The sequence below is a fragment of the Podarcis gaigeae genome, assembly GCF_964106915.1.
Source record: "Podarcis gaigeae genome assembly, chromosome: 8".
Lineage (NCBI taxonomy): Eukaryota > Metazoa > Chordata > Lepidosauria > Squamata > Lacertidae > Podarcis > Podarcis gaigeae.
The window spans coordinates 81,178,187-81,198,596 of record NC_139684.1 but is presented as its reverse complement, the minus strand read 5'-3'; the positions used below and the strand labels follow the sequence as shown (position 1 = coordinate 81,198,596).

The following is a 20,410-nucleotide window of genomic DNA, read 5'->3' as shown; positions in this document are numbered from 1 at the left end:
GCGAATGTAACCTGAGGTACCACTGTATATCAGGAAGTACCTTTTGCCTCTGTAGCAACGTTTTTTAAAAAAAATATCGCAATAAGCACTTCACAATAAGGAAGAATCCACAATTCTGATGCCCCTCCAGGACTGGGGTAGAGAAGGTCAACATTGCTCTTTCTTCTGCGGATCAAATTTGGCTACAGAAACTTTCTTTCCCCAATGTGCACTTCCTCTACTACTCAGAGGAGACGGCCCAATCACTCAGCTGGAGCCTCTAGGACATTTTGCTTGCAATTAATTTTATACCAAGCAAGGTGGCTTTAAATATTCATGCGGCCGTGAGAAGGCGAGGGATTTGGTGTCACCGTGGCAAGGATCCCTTCTGCTTCAGCAACTTAAGGGGTTCCTCGCTGCCATCAACCCCCAACCCCCCCCCCATGTCAGATAAACCCCAAAACAGGAAGGCAAGGAGAGTTCGGTTTCGATACATCTTTTAATTACACTCAAATGCGGAGACAGAGCCCACCGGGGACACACAAAAACAAACAAACCAAAAGTACGAAAATAACTCTGTGCCTTTTTCACAAAGGCAGGGGGGGGGGGTATTTACAGACATTTGTGGGTATGTATGAAGGAGGGGGAAACCTGCTGGTCCTCATTAAGGCACAGCATGGGGTAGTGCAGAAGAGAGGGGAAGAGGGACCCATCTCCTGACCCTCCAAACAATTCCACAGAAACCCCCCACCCCACCGAAAACAACGCACACAATGATGGTGAACGATCCAGGGGAGTTTATGGGGAAGGGACGTGGGGCAGGCCGAACCGGGGGACGGACAGACCCCCGGCAAACAGATAAGCAAGTCTTTTGGAATAAAGCAAGGCCCCGGGGGCTGGCAGTGCGAGTGGTGCTGTGCCCCCTCTCTCCTTCCCCCAACCCTGGCCTTGTTCCCTGATGAAAGAAGGGGGGTGGGATTCGAAGAGCAGGCAGGCCCTGTTTACCTGTTGAGACAGGCAGGGTGGAGGATGTGCAGAGAAGGGCAAGGATGAGACAGCACTTTTAGACAGGAGCCTGGTCTTTTCCTCCCAAGCACCAGGCTGGGGGGTGGGATTCAGCACCAGCCAAGACCACCCGGTTAAGAGCACCAAAAAGAAACCAGAGAGCGCCATTCGGGGGAGAGAGATTAAAGATTGCCAGAACCTGGGGGTGTCACACAAGGCATGCTGAGCCCAAAGGTCCTTTTCGCCAGCGCCAGGAGAAGCTAGCTGCATTTCCTTCCCAATCTGCCCCATGCCCAGTTTTTACAGTCAGTTCAGCATCTCCTCTAATACGTACTACAAAAAAAGGAAGAAGTCGAATCCTCTTAAGGCAGCAGCACTCAAAATGTCTCCTGGTGGCCGAAGAAGAGGGAAATCTTCAGGGTAAAGAGTGTCCCGTCCCTGTCTCCCCACCCCTTGTTAAAAAAGAAAGCAAAAATAAGTTTCCCCTTTTCGGAAAACCCCAACTTCATGGGGCTCCGACAAATCTCCCCCTGGGATGTCTCTTGCGGCTGCCTCGCCTCTCAAAGTCGAGGGAGGCTTCGCTGCCCCACCAACAGAGTCTAGCCACGCAGGGCCCATAAATTAAAACAAAAACCAGAACTTCGTAGAGTCTCTCTTAAGCGTGTCTTTTGCAAAGGCCAAAGTTCTCTTCCCGGTATCTAGGGATGCTGCTGAGGCCGGGCTCACACGTAGACAGCTGTCTTGGATATGATGGAGCCGTCGTGCTGGGACTCCATGTCGTCAAAGTCGTAGCCGTGGTGGGGAGAGCTGAGCCGCAACATGGGGCCCAACTGGTCGTACTGCTCCTCGTCGCCCTCCAGGCGGTGGGAGGGGTAGCCGTATGGCGGGAGGCGCTCCTCGCGTTCATCTTCCTCGTCGTACTCGTCATCGTCCTCCGGCCCCCTCCCCGGGGCGGCTTTGAGGGGCCGGTCGAGTTCGGTGAAGTCGCGGGCTGGGGGCGGAGCTGTCCCATTGCCAAAGACCCGGGTCTTGGGGTCGTAAGAGCCTTTGGTGCCCCGGTGACGGTGGCGACGCACAGCAAAGAAGACTATGGCTCCCAGGAGAGCCAGGGCTAGCATCCCCCCCACGATGGACCCGGCCAAAGCTCCAGCGCTGCTGCTCTGCCTCTTCGCCGGCTGGTCTGAGTAAAAAAAGGAAGATGGGGGGTGTCACTCAGAGAAAAGTGCATCACTAGGCTTTGCCAGCGCTGGGGAAGGGGCAGAGCTGCAGGTGGAGCCGTGGAAGAGCACACGGGCGGGGTCTCAGGGACCCCCCGCCTCCCCTATCCATCTGGAAGGGTCCTCCTGCAAAGGAGCCCCCTTGCTGTCAGAGGAGAATTGGGACATTAGAGGGTCCAGGGAGGGCCTCTTCCATGCAGGCCTGCCCAAGCATGATGCGGCCTAGCATGTCGCATCTGTACCTAAAACACACCCATCTGGAGGCACAGCCTGTGCCACACTTACACCCACAATATGCCCAGCCGATTAGCCCCCGTGGCCCTCCTTGCTTTCCCATTTCCACAATGCATTCGGCTTTCGGGACATGCACAGTAAGCCCGCAACTTACACAGGAGTTAACGTTCCGCGGATCGCGCCGAAAGCCAAAATCGCGTGGGCTCAACCCTGGGTGGGATTGCCAAAGTCGTTTTCCCTGGAACCCTGACTCCTCTTTCCATCCTCTGTTTTTTGGCGGAATGCACACGGTTTAAATGCACACAAGTTGCGGGCTTGCTGCATTCCCAAGATGTGAACATGTATTGAACCATTTACAATACCAGGAGAAGGACGTCATATGGTGTGGAGGCCCAGATTTGGGACGTCCAGTTCTGTTCAGCTCCACCCAGCATGGCCATGATAGGAGTTGCAGTCCAACATCTCAAATTTCAGCAAATCTGGTGTCCCCCTGTCTCTTGCGCTCCACTAAATGTATCTCTGGAGGGAGATTCAGGTTCCCCACCCCGATTTCTCCCTGACATGTTAGTATCATGTATACAAGGATTGGGGGTGGGGGGAGAATAGAAGCACTCTAAATATCGCATCCTCCATCTCAAACTGAAAATGGTGCAGCCCAGTAATCAAGTTCTAAAGAGTTTCAGCTCTCAGCCCAGAGAAGGAAGCACATATTATATATAAACAGCTGGCCCCCAAAGCAGTTTTGTTTTTTGTTTGGGGTTTTTTTATAAAGGCAGCAAGATTCCCCATATGTGCAAAACACCAGGCCACCAGATCCAAGTCCTTTCACCCAAAAGCTCCACACACACACACACACACAAGACCATCGACTCCCCACGATTCTCACCTCGGACATAGATGGCTTGGTCTGTCGAAACCTGTCCCACGCGATTGGTGGCCTGGCATCTAAAAGTGGTGTTCACCGAAGCATCCACGTTGCGCACCAAGAGTATGTCGCCCTGGACCTCCACAGTCTTTGGGAGAGGCCCATTGGCCCTGAATGGGAACAAGAGAGAGAGAGAGAGAGAGAGAGAGAGAGAGAGAGAGAGAGAGAGAGAGACAGAGAGGACTTAGCTAGGAAACAGAATCTGGGAGACTCCAACAGTCCCTTGTAAGAACCCTTGTGTCTTTTGCATTGAAGGATGCAAAACATCTGTGCGTATATAGCAGTATACAAATTTAATAAGTGATGATAATGATTCCGCTGCTGTGTGAGCTTTTCTCCACAAGCCCCGACAATCAGAAACTTTTCTTTTTTAAAAAAGAAAGAAGAGAATGCTACGAATTTCATACTATACATACCATAGATTCCGGCGTATAAGACGACTTTTTAATCCCGGAAAAGAGGTAAAAAAGTCAGGGGTCGTCTTATACGCCGGGTATGGCTGCAGTGGGTGGCGGGCTCCGCTCTGTGCTGGGAGGAAGCCACCCAGCGGAGCCGGCTTAGCATCGCTGGGCAGCTTCCTCCCGGCGTGGAGCCCGCCGCCCACTGCCCAGCGAAGCTGCCGAAGAGTATAAGACCCCTCCCCAAAGTGGCAGCACCGTCTTATACGTCCAGTCGCCTAATGCACCGGAATCTACGGTAAGTGTTTCTTAACCTTGGGTCTCCGGCTGTCGTTGGACTACAATTCCCATCAACCCTAGCTAGCAGAACCAGTGGTCTAGGATGATGGGAGTTGTAGTCCAACAACAGCTGGACACCCAAGGCAGGGGAACTAGTCTAGGACAGTCTGAATGCATGGTATAGGGAAGGAGAAAAAGGGCCTACCAACGAAACTTAAATAGGAAATCACCCCAGAGAAGATAGATGAGGACCCTGCAGAGCCCCAGATATGACTGGACTAAAACTCCCATCAGCCTTGACCAATGGCTGCACTGCCCTGGGGCTGATGGGAGTACAAAAACGTTGATAATACCACAGGCTCCTGATCCCTGCTATACAGTGGTGCCCCGCAAGACGAACGCCTCGCAAGACGGAAAACCCGCTAAACGAAAGGGTTTTCCGTTTTGGAGCCGCTTCGCAAAACGAATTTCCCTATGGGCTTGCTTCGCAAGACGAAAATGTCTTGCGAGTTCCTGCAGGTTTTTTTTCCCTCCCCCCCCCTTTTCCTAAGCCGCTAAGCCGCTTATCAGCTGATCGCTAAAAGCCGCTAAACCGCTAATAGCGCTAATCCGCTAAGCTGTCAATGGGCTTGCTTCGCAAGACGAAAAAACCGCTATACGAAGAGCCTCACGGAACGGATTAATTTCGTCTTGCGAGGCACCACTGTATAGGTTTATATCATTTTATAGTAGGACTGCATGTAAGCTGAAGACATGGAGTAGCAACACATGAGCGAATTTTTTCTTGGTGCCACTTTGAGCTTAATTTGGCACTCACTGTTTACAGTATCGTATCAGTACAAAACAGGATACCCTTTTTTCCAATGTATGCCATGCCATGTGTGCAGCCCTGGACTAAACCACAAACTTAAGCCCCCTCCTCTTTGCCACGCTTCTCTGCTTTTCTCCCCTCGTCCCAAGGTGCTCTACAGAAGGTCATGCAGAACTTGGGAGCCCTGACTTCCTGGCCCTCCCCTGCCCATAGCCAGAGTCATCTGGGGAGGATGTTTTTCCTTTGGAGAGCCAGAAGAACCGGCTCAGCCTCATTCTGTGCCGAAAGGGGAAGCCGTCTCCCACAGGCTGGAGGAAGAGGCTTAACACAGCCTACGAGTTCTTTGGAGCAGACTGTGCAACATTCAACCCACTGAACTGAATGAAAGCCACCAATCCCACACGTTTTGAAAATGTTTTTGTCTTCTTGCAGCCCGAGGCAGGCAGAAAACCCCTGGTGGTTTTTCAAATTAATAATAATAATAAGTTTCCTAGGGGCAGGTGGGGCTGGTCAACCTGAGAAGGTAAGCTCATCTAGAAGAAGGAAAACTCTAATCCTAAACCTCCGGCTGAGGAGTAAACCCTACACAAATCTGGAGTGGAGTCCCTAAGATGGTTGGATGGCGGCTTGCATGCCTCCTTCCGGCAACTCTTGCACCCAGGTAAAGGTAAAGGTACCCCTGGCCGTACGGGCCAGTCTTGACAGACTCTGGGGTTGTGTGCCCATCTCACTTAAGAGGCCAGGGGCCAGCGCTGTCCGGAGACACTTCCGGGTCACGTGGCCAGCGTGACAAAGCTGCATCTGGCGAGCCAGAGCCGCACACGGAAACGCCGTTTACCTTCCCGCCGGAGCGGTCCCTATTTATCTATTTGCACCCGGAGGTGCTTTCGAACTGCTAGGTTGGCAGGCGCTGGGACCGAGCAGCGGGAGCGCACCCCGCCGCAGGGATTCGAACCGCCGACCTTTCGATCGGCAAGTCCTAGGCGCTGAGGCTTTAACCCACAGCGCCACCTGCGTCCCGCCAGTGCACTTGCACCCAAGCCAGTGCCAAACGTATTGCTCTGCCTTCCTCTGGACCACATCAAAAAAGGCAAGAGTGGGGTCTTGTCATCTAGGCAGCCGAGGACCTCCAGACACACTGCCCAGGCTTGCGCCCCGGGGAGGTCACTTTGGTGCTGCAAATGCAGCAGTTAGACTTCACCCTTGGAGGCGCACTCCATTGTCTCTCAAGGCCAACGATAGGCTTCCATTCATAGCTGTGTTTTGCTTAGTGGGTCACGAGCTATTTAGGCCTATCATAAAATACAGTGGTACCTTGGTTCTCAAACGCCTTGGTACTCAAACATCTTGGAACCCAAGTAAGTGTTCCAGTTTGCGAACTTATTTTGGAAACCGAACGTGCTCCGTTTTGAGTTTTACACTTCCATTTTGAGTGCCACGCTTCTGTTTTGAGTGTTACACTGAGGTCTGTCTGTTTTTGCCATTTATTTTGCCTTTTTGTTTTTGCGGCTCTTTTTGTTTCGTTTTGGTGACTGTGTGGAACCCAGTTCAGCTACTGATTGACTGACAGTGTAACTGTAGTGTACTGTTTATTGCTTTAATTGTATGCATCAATGGTCTCGTTAAGAGAGTAAAATTCATGTTAAATTGCTGTTTTAGCGGTTGTTTTCAAAAGTCTGGAACGGATTAATCCATTTTGCATTACTTTCTATGGGAAAACGCGCCTTGGTTTTGGAACGCTTTGGTTTTGGAACAGACTTTCGGAACGGATTAAGTTTGAGAACCAAGGTACCACCGTAGATGCAATTGCCAGGAGCAGCTTGCATTGAAAAACAAAAAGCGGCAGGTTTCTAGTTCTCGTGGACACAGAAGTGAAGCCTGGCGGGAGGGCGGGAAGCCAACACTCACTGGGCATCTTCTAAAGAAGCCTTCTCCAGCTTTGGATCACAATTCCATTCATCCCCTTAACCTGCTGGTGGTTGTGCTGGGTGGGGCTCAAAACATCTGGGGAGCTGAGATGACCCGGGCAGACTTTCAAATTCTGAATGTCCCAAACAGTGCAGAGAGAACGTGAGGTCACACAGTGCAGATCCTCCCTCTTGAGATCAGGAACTGCGGCATATGGAAAAGCCTTTCATCAGCACCACTCCTGAGAAAGTGCAGGGATGCACTTCAAAGCTCATCAAAGTGCAGAAGTCCTAATTGGCCAGCTTCAGGTGAATGCCTCTGCGGAAGGGCACACTCAAGGGTCGGGCCGTGTGTACTGGCTGGCGGTGGGAGGGAAGAGAGAAAGAAAGAGGTTTCGGACTCACGTGCTCCAGATGAACTCGGTGGGCGGAGGGTTCCCCTTCGCGGTGCACTTGAGCGTGGCCTCGTTGCGGCTCAAATACCAGTTGTCGTCATATCCCTCTATGGTGACCTCGGGAGGATCTGCAAGGAGAAACCAGATAGGATACTCCCTATATACTTTCTTGGCGATGGGCACTGAGAAGACGCACAAATCCTTGCTTCTTCTTTCTCCCCCAGCCAAGATTGCCTTCCTGCAAATATCCCCACAAGCTCTGCCTGGAACAGCATCTGCTATCTCCCCAGGTCCTTTTCTCAGTTTTTTCACCACCCAAAGAGCCTTTTATTAGCTATAGTTCTTTCCCAAGTCTGTTTCCGCATCAGAATTGCCTTTGGGTGTTTTAAATGGTTGCATCGCCCGCGGGTTTGCAGCTCGGGGAGAAATGGTGGGATTCAAAACACAACCTCCAGGTATCATTCCCCTCCTTCCAACATGCCTCCAAACTTGTGCTCCAACCACTAGGCGCCACTCCGCTACCCAAAGCTAGGGATGGAACCCAGGCATCCTAGTTTCCCACAGCTTGCAAACCGATGCCTTACTTCAACTGCTCTCCATCCCACCCCCCAACCTCAGGGTGGTAGCGAATAATAACAAAAATAAGTTCCAAGATTGTTCAAATCAGCATTCAAAGACCAATCCTCATTTACCTTCCTTTCTACATTCCAGGCCACTAAAAGCAGGCATAGGCAAACTCCGGCCCTCCAGATATTTGGGACTACAATTCCCACCATTCCTGACCACTGGACCTGTTAGCTAAGGATGATGGGAATTGTAGTCTCAAACATCTGGAGGGCTGGAGTTTGCCTATGCCTGACTAAAAGTATAGGATTGTAAGTTTTTCCAGGGTCAGGGAATAAGAGCACAGAAGCGAAGGCTGTGTACAAACCAAACATTTAAAACACATTCTGCACCCCCTCCAGAAAAAAAGAACCCTGGGAACTATAGGTTACTCCTCACAAGAGCTACAATTCCCAGACCCCTTAAACTGCAGTTCCCAGGGGTCTTGATGGAAGGGGACGTAGAACGGCCTTTAAATGAAAGGGGTGTGTGTACAGTCAACGATTCCTGGGCTCTCTGAGCGTTTTCCTCCACAGGAGCCCACCTCGAGACCCTAGCCACCTCCATCCCCAAAGCCAGGCCGCACCACTCACACAATATCGAAAGCACCACCGGAAGAGCCTCTGGCTGTGGTTGTGTCTTGTGCTCCACAATGCAGGTGATGCGCTGCCCGTTGGCTTCCTTGGTGGGCACCATGCGGTAGTAGCTGGTGACTGTGACCGTGCCGTCTGCGTTGGTCACCTCCGAGACGGTGGCGTTGCCGTTCAGCCCCGACTGCCACGTGATGCGGGCCGGCGGCTTCCCGCGGTCGGAGATGCAGACAGCCACAGGGAGTTCGAGGTTGCTAGCCTTGACCTCCTGGGCTTCGGCAGTGTTTGTGGGCTTGGCTGGAAGAGAGGCAGAGGTCGGGGGTGAAACAGAGCGGAGGGCTGGACTATGCTACTTTTGAATTGCGGGGAGAAAGAAATCTGAGTGCATGTGGTTGAAACTCCCTGGTGAAGAAAAAAAAACTTCCCTCCACATAGAAAGCTAGCATGTCAGGGATCAAATATTCTCCGCCAACTGGTCTATTTTTGGGGGGGAAGGGGGGCTCTCCTCAGTCAAGGAAGGTTGAAACATGCACTCCTTCCCCCTGCAGCCGAAGAAAACGGTGGCGTAATGGTTAGAGTGATGGACTAGGACGTGGGAGAGCAGGGTTTGAATCCCCGCTCAGCCCTGAAGCTCACTGGGTGACCTTGGAGTGGTAGACAATGGTAGTAGACAATGGTAACACAATAAAAATGATAAATGATAAAAAATATAAGCTCTCCTTGTTTATTTGACTGTACGAACTGGCGTAGCGCAGTAAACAGGGTTAATAAAAGGAGTGACTCCGAAGTTAATTGTTCTCCATCTGGACCCCGGCTTGCATGCAAGGGAGACAGAATTGAAGTGCCCTTTGCCTGTGCCTGGAAACGCAATGAACTGCCTAATAATAGGACGGCTCTGTCAAGGCTTCTGCTATTCACACGGGAGAAAGGGATTTGAAAGAGTCTTTTCCCACGTCCTGATTGGCGCAGACCAATGGGAGGAGCTGCTGTTGCTGGCGCTCGTCCCTCTTTGCTCAGCTCAAAAGCGTGCCCTCTATTAAGGCCTATTTGCACCGAGTAAACATGAAACCTCAGTTCTGGAAACATTTCGAACCTTAGCTATTGCATCGGAAGAACTGCCGCTACCTGTAGATTCCCCGCAATTGAGGGTCATTTCCTCAGTGTTCGCCAGCTACTCCACTGCAACACTTTCAAACTGTTATTGCTGCCACTCCTGGCTCTAAAGTGATTAAATTAGTTTGGATTTCTCTTCTTCCGGTAAAGATAATGCTGGCATGAGAAATCTGTGCGAGCGGGGAAAGTTATGCAGATCTACCCACGCCTGATTGGTGCAAGTTTCCAAGGTTTCCCCATAATCACAGGGACTAGAATCTCCGTAATCTTTAAAGGCTAAAAAAAAATGGACTCTTCAGTGCTCCAGACAGAAAGCATGCCTGGTTTATAGCTGTGCAGATTCCTGCACTAGAACTTTAGAATTATGACGCCTTTTTGCAGTCGTACCTTGGAAGTCGAACAGCTTAGTTCTCGGACGTTTTGGCTCCTGAACACCGCAAACCTGGAAGTGAGTGCTCTGGTTTGTGAACTATTTTTGGAAGCTGAACATCCGACGGGGCTTCCACAGCTTCTGGTTGGCTGCAGGAACATCCTGCTATGCTTTGGTTTCTGAACATTTTGGAAGTCGAAATATGCTTCCGGAACAGATTCCATTCGACTTCCAAAGTACAACTGTATATACTCTAACTGGCGTAACTTATTCTGGTCTTGCTACTCACGAGGAGGGGCAAGGCAATAAAGCCCCCGCAACCCCCCCCCAAAAAATCCCATTACAGTGGTACCTCGGGTTAAAGAACTTAATTCATTCTGGAGGTCTGTTATTAACTTGAGGTACCACTTTAGCCAACCGCCGCACGATTTCTGTTCTCATCCTAAAGCAAAGTTCTTAACCTGAGGTACTATTTCTGGGTTAGCGTTGTCTGTAAGCTGAAGCGTCTGTAACCTGAGGTACCACTGTATTTTGCCACCTCGAGCCACCATCAGCTTTATGCCTCCACGTAGATTTTGAGGCTGCAGCATCTACAAAAACGTGCCCCCACCCCACCCTGGTCTTTTAAAAATGCAAACCAAGAGCTTCTGTAAGCAGGATTTGTCACCCAGCTCCACACTGCGCTGCTGCAGAAATCACAGAACACACAGCCCTTGCTTTTTAAAAGGAGAAACCCCTCAGAGATAGGTCATCCAAGGAGCTCTCAATCTAATGAGACCGCAAGGTAGAAAAGATGGGGGGGGTGGGAATCCCCCACCCCCAGGAGGTCCATCCATGCTCAGATTAAAGGCGAAGAGAGTCCTAAATGACAGTCCAGCGACTTTATTGCTGAGCCATGCAAGAAAACTGCAGTAATTTGAGCACGAAGCCCTGTTGGGTCTCCGTTGCCCAAAGCCCTTTTGGGTTTGTTTGTTTTCTTTTTCCCTGCTGCAAAGCAGCCTATTAGGTAGGGACTTATTACCGCTGTTATTACGCTCCCTGGTTGCGGAACATTACAATGAATTGCCCATAATTAATTCGAGGAATCGGGACACGGCGCTACCTTCGCAACACAGGGGCGCGCGAGCCGGGGAAAGCGTTTAAGAGGCTCAGTTCAGAAATGGCCCCGAGGAAGCAATTTAAAAATGTGCAGATTCCCCTCCCGTCAGAATACTGCCAGATGCAGGCAATTTGCATCTCCAAAAATAACAGGCAGAATCAGCCAGAGTCCTACTTCCCAGTTCTGGGAAGGACAGATCGGGCGGGGGGGGGGGGGGGCAGCACGACTCCACAGGCCTAACCAGCACCCTGCACAACATCACCCAGAATATTCTTCAGTGTGGTGGTTAGAGGGTTGGGCTAAGAGCCTAAAGAAGGGGGAGGCTCTGGGCTGGATCCCTGCTTAGGTCACAAAGCTCGCTGACTAACCCCTGGCCAGGAATAAACTGCCTTACAGGGGAAAAGACATGGAGAAAGAAGCAGCCCATTGCAAACTCTGAACTCACCAAACATCCCATATATAATCGTAACTCGGAAGTCGAACGGAATCCGTTCCAGAAGTCCGTTTGACTTCCAAAACGTTCAGAAACCAAGGCGCAGCTTCTGATTGGCTGCAGGAAGCTCCAATTGGCTGCAGGAAGTTTCTGCAGCCAATCAGAAGCCGCGTCGGACGTTCAGGTTCCAAAGAACATTCACAAACCGGAACATTCATTTCAAGGTTTGCGGCGTTTGGGAGCCCAAACGTTTGACTCGCAAGTCGTTCACGAACCAAGGTACGACTGTAGATGCGAAGTAAGATGAGGTTAAGTTCTTTCTACCATTTAAGACATTTTTATACCATCTTCCCACTGAACATTTCCAGGGCAGCGTAGAATTGGGCTGTTTGCCAAGGGTGGGGAATCTGTGGCTGCCCCAATGTTGCCGGACTGCAACTCCCATCATCCCTCACTGCTGACCCTGTTGGCTGGGGCTGATGGGAGTTGGAGTCCAGCACCCCAAGGACGTAACCTCCAGCTTAAACAGGCATGGAAGCTCCTCTGGTGGGATGTGCTGGGTAGCCTGAGCAGCTGCAGGGGTCTGCAGCCTCACCAAGCGTGGTTCGTAACAGGGGGTCCCACATTCGCCTTTCCACAGAAGGGTTTGCCCTTACCCAGTACAATTAGGTTGGTGATGCCATCTTCGCTGCCCGAGGGGTACGCAGCGAACTCGCAGGCGTAGGTGCCCTCGTCGGCCATGCGCAGGGGGCCAATGATCAGCGTAGCGTCCTCCAGGGTCTGGGTCTTGAAGCGGATCCGCCCACGTTCCGTCTCCAACGGGTAGCTGGGCTCGTGGTCCGGGTGGAAGACGGCCACATTCTGCTTTCTGCCTGCGGTTTCCTGCATCCAGGTGACCAGGCTGAGCTTGATCTTGTTGCCCGTCGACACAAAGGTGCACGGCAGGGTGACCTCCTGCCCCAGGTAGCCCGTGACCTCATCCAGGACTTTCACCCTTTGGGTGATGGCAGCTGAAAGAAGGGAAACGGCTAGTTAAGTAACGGGCCCAGCCACGGTTATAAAGCAGGCTGGCGAACATGCCCTTGCCTTGATAGTCTCTTTGCTCCTCCCTCTTCACACCTCTTTGAGTTCTGGAAGACCAGTGGGGAAGGTAGCTGGTTGTAGCAGGAGGACTCATCTATGCCTCTTGGCCCCTACTCCTTTCCAGCCTCCTCTTCTGCCTCTAATTCTGGACTACTCTCTGCCACAGACTCTTCCTGCTCACTAAACCCTGTTACCTCTTCAGCTTCCGACACACCTCCTCCCAGTATTCTCCCTCTGACCACTCAGCATCGTCCCACCACCACTCCCCGGACTCTGAGCCTTCTTCCCTGGGGGGGGGGGGTCCCTAGCTGGTGCCTCCCACCGCTCTCTTGCCTCCTGCCAATCCATGAGACCTTCGGGTATAGGGTGGTATAGAAATAATTATTAAATAAAAATATCGTGGTAATGAATGAGAACCAAAGAAGCTGAAGCCCAGTGCATATGAGACAGAAATTCTGTTAGTAAGAGGCTCTTGAACTCAGATAAAGTGTGTCCGGCCAGCTGTGGAAGGAGCTGCAATTCCCCCCCCCCCAAAAAAAAAGAATCAAGTTTGCAGCTTGGAGCAGGGGGAGTTTCTCTTGGATCCAGTTCTGTGACTGGAAGCCCAAGTGGCCATCTAGCTGCCCAGCTACACCCCTATCTGGACACAGATAACCTGGCTTGCATACCTTTCAGACATTAAAAGTGTCTGCTCACATGCATTGTCTAGTTACAGCTTTGTTAGGCAGGGATGGGGAACCAGATATTGCTGGGAGTCCAACTTAGGGTTACCAGACATCCCCAGGATCCTGGGAACAGTCCCCGGATTTGCAAATCTGTCCCCGGACAAATTCCATCCCCGGAATGTCCCCAGATTTGCAAATCTGTTCTCGGGAAACGTGGCTGCGGCAGTCTCAACCGTCCGGAGCCAGCCTGTTAGCGCAGTTGGCTCTGGCTGGCTTCAGGAGCTGCTCACTGCCGTGGCACCTGCCATTTTTTCTGTGCCACGGCAGCAGTGAGCAGCGAGCAGCTCCTGAAGCCAGCCAGAGCCAACTGCACGACCAGGCTGGCCCCTCCTGGGCAACGGCCGCCTGCCCATGAGTCCCAAGCCTCCCCTGATCTGTCAAATCAAAGGGGGAAGGAGATCAGGGAAGGCTTGGGAGTCATGGGCGTGCGGTGCGCCGTTTCCCAGTTTAAAAAAAACCTCTGCGCTTTTATGTTTCACAGGGTGCGAACGAAGGGCTTTGCCCCTTTATACAACATGCATGTGTGCTTGGGCCCAGGGTCTTTTGCCTCACCATCCCCACTACTGACTCCCTGTTGCTACTCAGCTTCAACAACAACAACAACAAGTGTCCCCGGATTCACTGAAAAAAATCTGGTAACCATAGTCCCAGTGGCATAGCGTGGGGGGTGCAGGGGGGGCCGCCCGCACCGGGCGCAACATCTGGGGGTTAGGGTTAGGGGGCGCAAATCCACGGGTTAGGGGGCGCAAATTACTTGCCTTGCCCCGGGTGCTGACAACCCACGCTATGCCACTGCATAGTCCAACTCCCTTCAGCACCTGCCAGCATGGCCCATGGTGAGCAATGATTGGAGTTGGGAGTCCAGCAACTCCTGTAGACTCACAGGTTCCCCCGTCTTCGCACCGTTATTCCCTCTGCTGCAGAGAATGGCAACTCAGGCTAAGAGCCTTGCCTAACGCCTCCTTGGTGAGTGACTAGCGGAGACGAGATTCGAACCAGGGACAAGATTCGAACCGGGGGTCTCCTCACCATCTGGGAAGCATGTGAAAATTGACAATGCAATAAAGGAAGCCCAACGCCTTCCTGCCATTATCTAGAGGGGAAGGAGAAGCGGTGATGCAGATTTCAGGCAGTCCCCGGGAAGGGGGAGCAGCAAGCTGATGGGCAAACAGATGGAGGAGAAGCTTCGGCATCTGCAGACTGGCTTGTGGTTCTGCCTACAGTGAAATACTGCTGCATAATGCAGAACAAGCGGAGCTCGGTGGCAAAGAGAGGGAGAAAAAGAGCAAATCTGGTATCAGGTGCAGGATTCAGCTCCAAGGATTTCAAGCCTTAGTTTGAAGTGATAAGAGGGGCCTCACAGCCTGGGAGCATGTAGGTCGAGCCTGTGCAAAAGCCTCAGAAGGGAGTGGGGCTGTGCATAATTTTTGGGGAAAGGAATTGGATTTTAGTTCCTTTCCCCTTTCCACAAAGTAAAATTATGCAAGGGAAAAATTCCAAGTTTGGCCGGTTCATATAACAGTGGACACTGTGAATGTGATCCGTGCGGAATGCACGCTCGCAACCCGCAGCGTCCGCAACCCACAGCAGCACGTCTGCGCGCACACGGGTTGCAATTTGACGCTTCTGCGCATGCGTGACTGCCGAAACCCGGAAGTAACCTGTTCCGGTTCTTCCGGGTTTCGGCTGTCCGTAACCCAAAAAAACACAACCTGAAGTGTCTGTACCCCGAGGTATGGCTGTACCTTCGACCAGCTTCCCCCAACGTGGTGCCCTTCTGGTTTTTTTGGACTGCAACCCCCATCAGCGAGGTATAATTGCTTTTTTAAAAAAGATACAGCAAAACAGAACAAAAAAATTCTGCTCCAAGAAAATCTGGATTCTGCAATCTGTCTCAAGTAGCCTATCCCAACCTGATGCCCTCCTTGCATTTTGGACTACAACTCCCATCAGCCCCAGCTGGAGAGGAGGGGAGGCAGGAGACAGAGATGAGGCCAGCTGCTGGAGAATCCATGGAGTCTCCCCCTTCTGCTACAACCAGCTCCCCTCCCTCTGGTCTCCCAGGACACACAGAGAAATGAAAAGAGCAGAGGAGAGATTGGTGGCACACAGACAGTCTCAGATTGATTGGTGGGTGAATCTTGGAGACTTAGGCAGCTGTGGGAAGTCAAGGACCTTCAGTCCTCACAACTGCCTCATTGGGGCACGACCTCCTGACAAGAGCTCTAGGTCTGTGCTGTTTTGGTTTCTCTGAATAAAGAGTTAAACTTCGCTGACACGGGATTCCTACTTCTGACACTAACTCCAGGTTTGTCCTCATCATCAGGGGAGGCAAAGTGTTCAAAAGGGCATGGAGGATCTGTTCCCGGCTGAAAGTATTGCCATTATATCGCCTCTGGTCATTATGTGGCCACAGGAACGGCCACATTCAATGCCACGGCATGCCAGAACATGGCTCAGCATCTCAGGCCATGTGACCAAACAGCTGCCACATCCACCCAACCAACCCAAAAGCACGTTGCGCACTGCATAAAAAAATCTGTGAGTAATATCTGACAGCCACCTCTTAATCATGGGGTTGCAATGGAAATCCAGACAAGTTGGGCTGACTTGGCTTCGCCCTTCCAGAACAAGGTGGTGCTGTAGCAGCTGCCTCTGGCAGAACCACACACACCAGGCCCACATGTGCAGGAAATGTGCCAACATTTTGCCCAGCTTCAGAGTTCTTTGCACTCAAAAAGGCTCATTTCCCGACCGCAAATCCAGAGGTAGCGTTATTATCAATCTACAATGGGGTTGAAGGTTCGCAGCCTATGAAGGACTTGCTCACAAATTTATTGACAGCTGCACAAATTATGATAGCTAGGAAGTGGAAATGGCAAGGTGAATATAAAATGGAAGAATGGTATAAAGAGGTGTGGCGTATAAGCAATTAACGATAATTTAACATGTGTCGTTAAGGTAAGATGGGGAATACGCAGGAGAAATGATTTTGAGGAGATATGGAGGGCGTTTGTAGAACTTGTACTGTTAAAACGGAAACCATCGCAAGAGGTGTTGAAATTTGGGGAGGTTGGATAGTTACAATAGAATGGTCTTGGTGGAGGGTGGCACCTTTTTTATTATTATTTATGATTATTATTTTGTCAAAAAAGAGGCTCATTTCACAACAGTCTAGGTTTGCATGCCAAATTCACAGATTCCTTTACATGAAAATTAATGTTATAAAGAGAGGAGGGAGGAGGACGGAACTGTGCTGATAACATCACTACAAGCATTAGACACTGAAGAGATCATCGCAACAAACACTCTTAAAAGCTCCGTTGTTCTTTCCAGGAGTGGAAATATCCTAACCTTGCCAAGAATCCTGTCCCATCCTCCCTTTAGAATGGGGTTGCTCAAGTCTCCAAGAGGCTAATTTATTAAGCAGCTGCCCGGCTCTTGACAGAGGAAGGATGGGATAGAGATTTTTATTTTTTTAAAAAAAGTCTCTCAAACTTTTTTTCCAACACAGCCGGGGAGGTTAAAAATAAATAAATAAATAATGAGATAAAACAAGTTTGACAACAGTATCTAAGCAGATACAATATTCCTGCTGCTATATACAACCTTTAAGTCAGGGATGGTGAACCTGTGACCCTCCAGATCAGGGGTCAGCAACCTTTTTCAGCCATGGGCCGGTACACTGTCCTCAGATCATGTGGTGGGCCGGACTATATTTTGGTGGAAAAAAATCAACAAATTCCTATGCCCCACAAATAACCCATAGGTGCATTTTAAATGAAAGCACACATTCTACTCATGTAAAAACACGCTGATTCCTGGACTGTCTGTGGGCCGGATTGAGAAGGCGATTGGGCCGCATCCGGCCCACGAGCCTTAGGTTGCCTACCCCTGCTCAAGATCCTGGGATATATGGGAACAGGGCCTTTTCTGTGGTGGCGCCCTATTTGTGGAATGCTCTCTAGAGAGACTCGCCAGGCGCCATCACTACATCTTTAGGCACCAGGCAAAAACAGTCCCATTTGCCCAGGATGTTGGCCATTAAACAATCTATGACTGTTGGTATGGTCCACCCCACCCCAGTTGTTTTATTGCATTTTATTATCATACTATGCAAATTATGTTTTTAATGTTAAGATCTTGGGCTAAGGAGTGGTATATAAATCAAATTAACAGCAACAACCTCTGGCTGTGTGCCCGTGGTTGGGAAGATTTAAAAAACTTGAACAGATCTGTCCCCCCCACACACTGAACATTTCCAAGGAACATTCATAAAAATCCTAATTTGTACTGTTGTTGGCATCCGTCTGTCTCAACAGACAATGGAGTGCAACTCCAAAGGTGAGAACAAATTGCTGCATTAGTAGAACTGGAGTGACGTCCCTGGGGTGAAAGTTTGGGCAGTGTGTATAGGCGTCCTGGCCTGCCCTGATGACAAAACCACCACCCTTGGCCCTGCTGATGGCGTCACAAATAATTCACTAACAGAGAAAGTTAGGGAAGCTTTTACTCTTTGACGGACTATTGTATTTTAATACAGTGGTACCTCGGGTTAAGTACTTAATTCGTTCCGGAGGTCCGTTCTTAACCTGAAACTGTTCTTAACCTGAAGCACCACTTTAGCTAATGGGGCCTCCCACTGCTGCCGTGCCGCCGGAGCACGATTTCTGTTCTCATTCCTGAAGCAAAGTTCTTAACCCGAGGTACTATTTCTGGGTTAGCGGAGTCTGTAACCTGAAGCGTATGTAACCCGAGGTACCACTGTATACTGTTGTAAGCTGCCCAGAGTGGCTGGGGAAACCCAGCCAGATGGGCGGGGTGTAAATAATTAACTATTATTACTATTTATTATTATTACTATTATTATTATTACTATTATTATTACAGGGAGTGGAACACTTTGATCATGTATATACAGCCCAGCTGTAAGGCCCAAGCTTTGTGTGGCTGCACCACAGTGCCTCAATGCACATCTATGATTGGACAAAATGGAATCCTCCCACAATACACTGCTCCAATACAGGTTCAAAAAGCAGGAACACTGTAGACCAGGGGTCAGGAACCTGCGCCCCTTCGGGCATGGTTGATTACAACAACTGCAATCCTTGACCAATGGAGAGTTGGTGGTTCCCAATCCAGATTCCAGGAAGGATGCAAAACGGGGATTAAGCATGGAGAAAGGATGATTCTGCAAGAAGGGGCAACTCTATAAACCACTGCAAAACTAGCAAAAGGGGCTTTCTTCTGTTCTCTGCGCCGAAGCGGCGCTGCTGAATCACTGACTGTCAGATTCAGGTTAGCAGGAACCTTTTGAGAATCCCAAGCTGTCCAAGCACCACTCGGCAGACGAGGATCTCTTCCGACGGGCAGGCCATGAATAAGTAAAAGGAGGAGAGTGTGCAGTTTGCAAAGTGCTGCCACACTCTGCCCCTGGAGGGTGAAGCACACTCAAACGACACACACAGGCCAAGCCAGCCGCAGATGCACGCAGAGAGGGGACTCTTAGCACCAGCATTTGGGCTGCCTGGGTTACAATAGCAAATCGAGACATGCTCCATTTAACACACACTCCTGCGCCCATTTTGTTCAATGCACTCACTGGCTAAATGGCGAAAATGGATGCTTCCCTCAGGATGCAGTCACCAGAGAGAGAAAGAAATATAAGCAAACTTAGAGACCCTTAAGGTAGCAATGTGTGCTTCAGCCCTCTGCACCCCGGGAGTGCTGCGTAGATGTGCATGAGTGTGAACTGTGCACTAATTCACCCAAAAAGCTAAACATCTGCATGAAGAGCACCTGTTGCAAAGGATCTACCATATTTTTTGCTCTATAAGACTCACTTTTTCCCTCCTAAAAAGTAAGGGGAAATGTGTGTGCGTCTTATGGAGTGAATGCAGGCTGCGCAGCTATCCCAGAAGCCAGAACAGCAAGAGGGATTGCTGCTTTCACTGCGCAGCGATCCCTCTTGCTGTTCTGGCTTCTGAGATTCAGAATATTCTTTTTCTTGTTTTCCTCCTCCAAAAACTAGGTGCGTCTTGTGGTCTGGTGCGTCTTATAGAGCGAAAAATACGGTAACTACAGCGCTCTTCTCACTGAAAGCCATGCACAACCAAATGAAGTCTGCATCTTGCTGTTCATGTTTTGATTCTGCTTCTGGAGCGAAAAAGCTATACAGTGGTACCTTGGTTCTCAAACTTAATCCGTCCCAGGAGTCCATTCGACTCCCGAAATCATTCAAAAACCAAGACGTAGCTTCCGATCAGCTGCAGGAGCTTCCTGCACTCAAGCGGAAGCACGTCAGATGTTCAGCTTCCGAAAAATGTTTGCAAACCGGAACACTTCTAGGTTTGCGGCATTCGGGAGCTGCTTTGTTTGGGAGCCAAGCCATTCAAGTACCAAGGTACCACTGTACAAGGCTCCGAATCCCTGTAAAAACACACGTACCACACAAAATCACGAAATGTCCCAACCGTAGGGCTGGGCGATATCTGGTTTTCAACATTGCGACATATCACCAGCTAAACATCACAATATACGGATATATCGCAATGCCTGAAATAAGGATGGAGCTAGGTAGAAGCATTGGCTGACTTCACGGTTTTCCCCACATTGTGATTTTTGCATAGCACGCACACGCACATCATAATTCGCAATACATTGCCGGATCGAAAAATTGGGAAACTGGTATTACGATACAGATTTCAAACAGGTTTTTCGACAACCTATCAATACATCGCCCAGACCTTCCCAACACAAGTGGCAAGTAGATTCCACCGGACGGCGTCCACACACTTTCGAAACTCAGCACACACACACACACACACACACACACACCACAGCCACAGGGACTAGAAACTTAAAAAAATAATAATGAAGCAGAGTCAAAGAATACCAAGTTCATCATCAGGTGCCAAAACCCAGCTCTGGCAGGTGAAATGGGATCAACATTCCCTTTCGAGGCACACAGCTCTCCCAAACTAAAATTAATCCCATAAAACTGGCTACCCTTGAATTACTCAGCACAACCTTTTGTCTCAAAAGAGTGAGATGAGCTATTCCAGGGAGGCTAGGGAGGAGAGACCCAGGCTGCATTCGCAGTAATAATAGAAGCACTTTAGTATTTACATTGCTCAAAGCACTTTGCATATATTATTATCTCCATAATCCTCACAATAAGCCTGTAGATAATACTGACCTATCATCCCCATATTGCAGTGGGGAGGGAGTGGGGGGGGGGGGAC

The 20,410-nt window shown here is 50.3% G+C and overlaps 1 protein-coding gene across 3 annotated transcripts in view; it reads right to left on the bottom strand.

The window, feature by feature from the left end:
• The window catches only part of NECTIN2 (nectin cell adhesion molecule 2), a 95,424-nt gene that overhangs the window by 35,313 nt on the left and 39,701 nt on the right, over positions 1-20,410 (bottom strand). For 2 of the 3 annotated variants that reach the window (XM_083754000.1, XM_083754002.1), the window contains exons 2-5: positions 12,015-12,368; positions 8,347-8,640; positions 7,161-7,278; positions 3,322-3,470 (exon numbers count right to left, since the gene is read on the bottom strand). In XM_083754000.1, the coding sequence (XP_083610126.1) occupies positions 3,322-3,470; positions 7,161-7,278; positions 8,347-8,640; positions 12,015-12,368 (915 nt within the window). Of the gene's footprint in view, positions 1-459; positions 2,165-3,321; positions 3,471-7,160; positions 7,279-8,346; positions 8,641-12,014; positions 12,369-20,410 lie in introns of those variants that run through there. The other variant, XM_083754001.1, reaches the window with a different exon arrangement.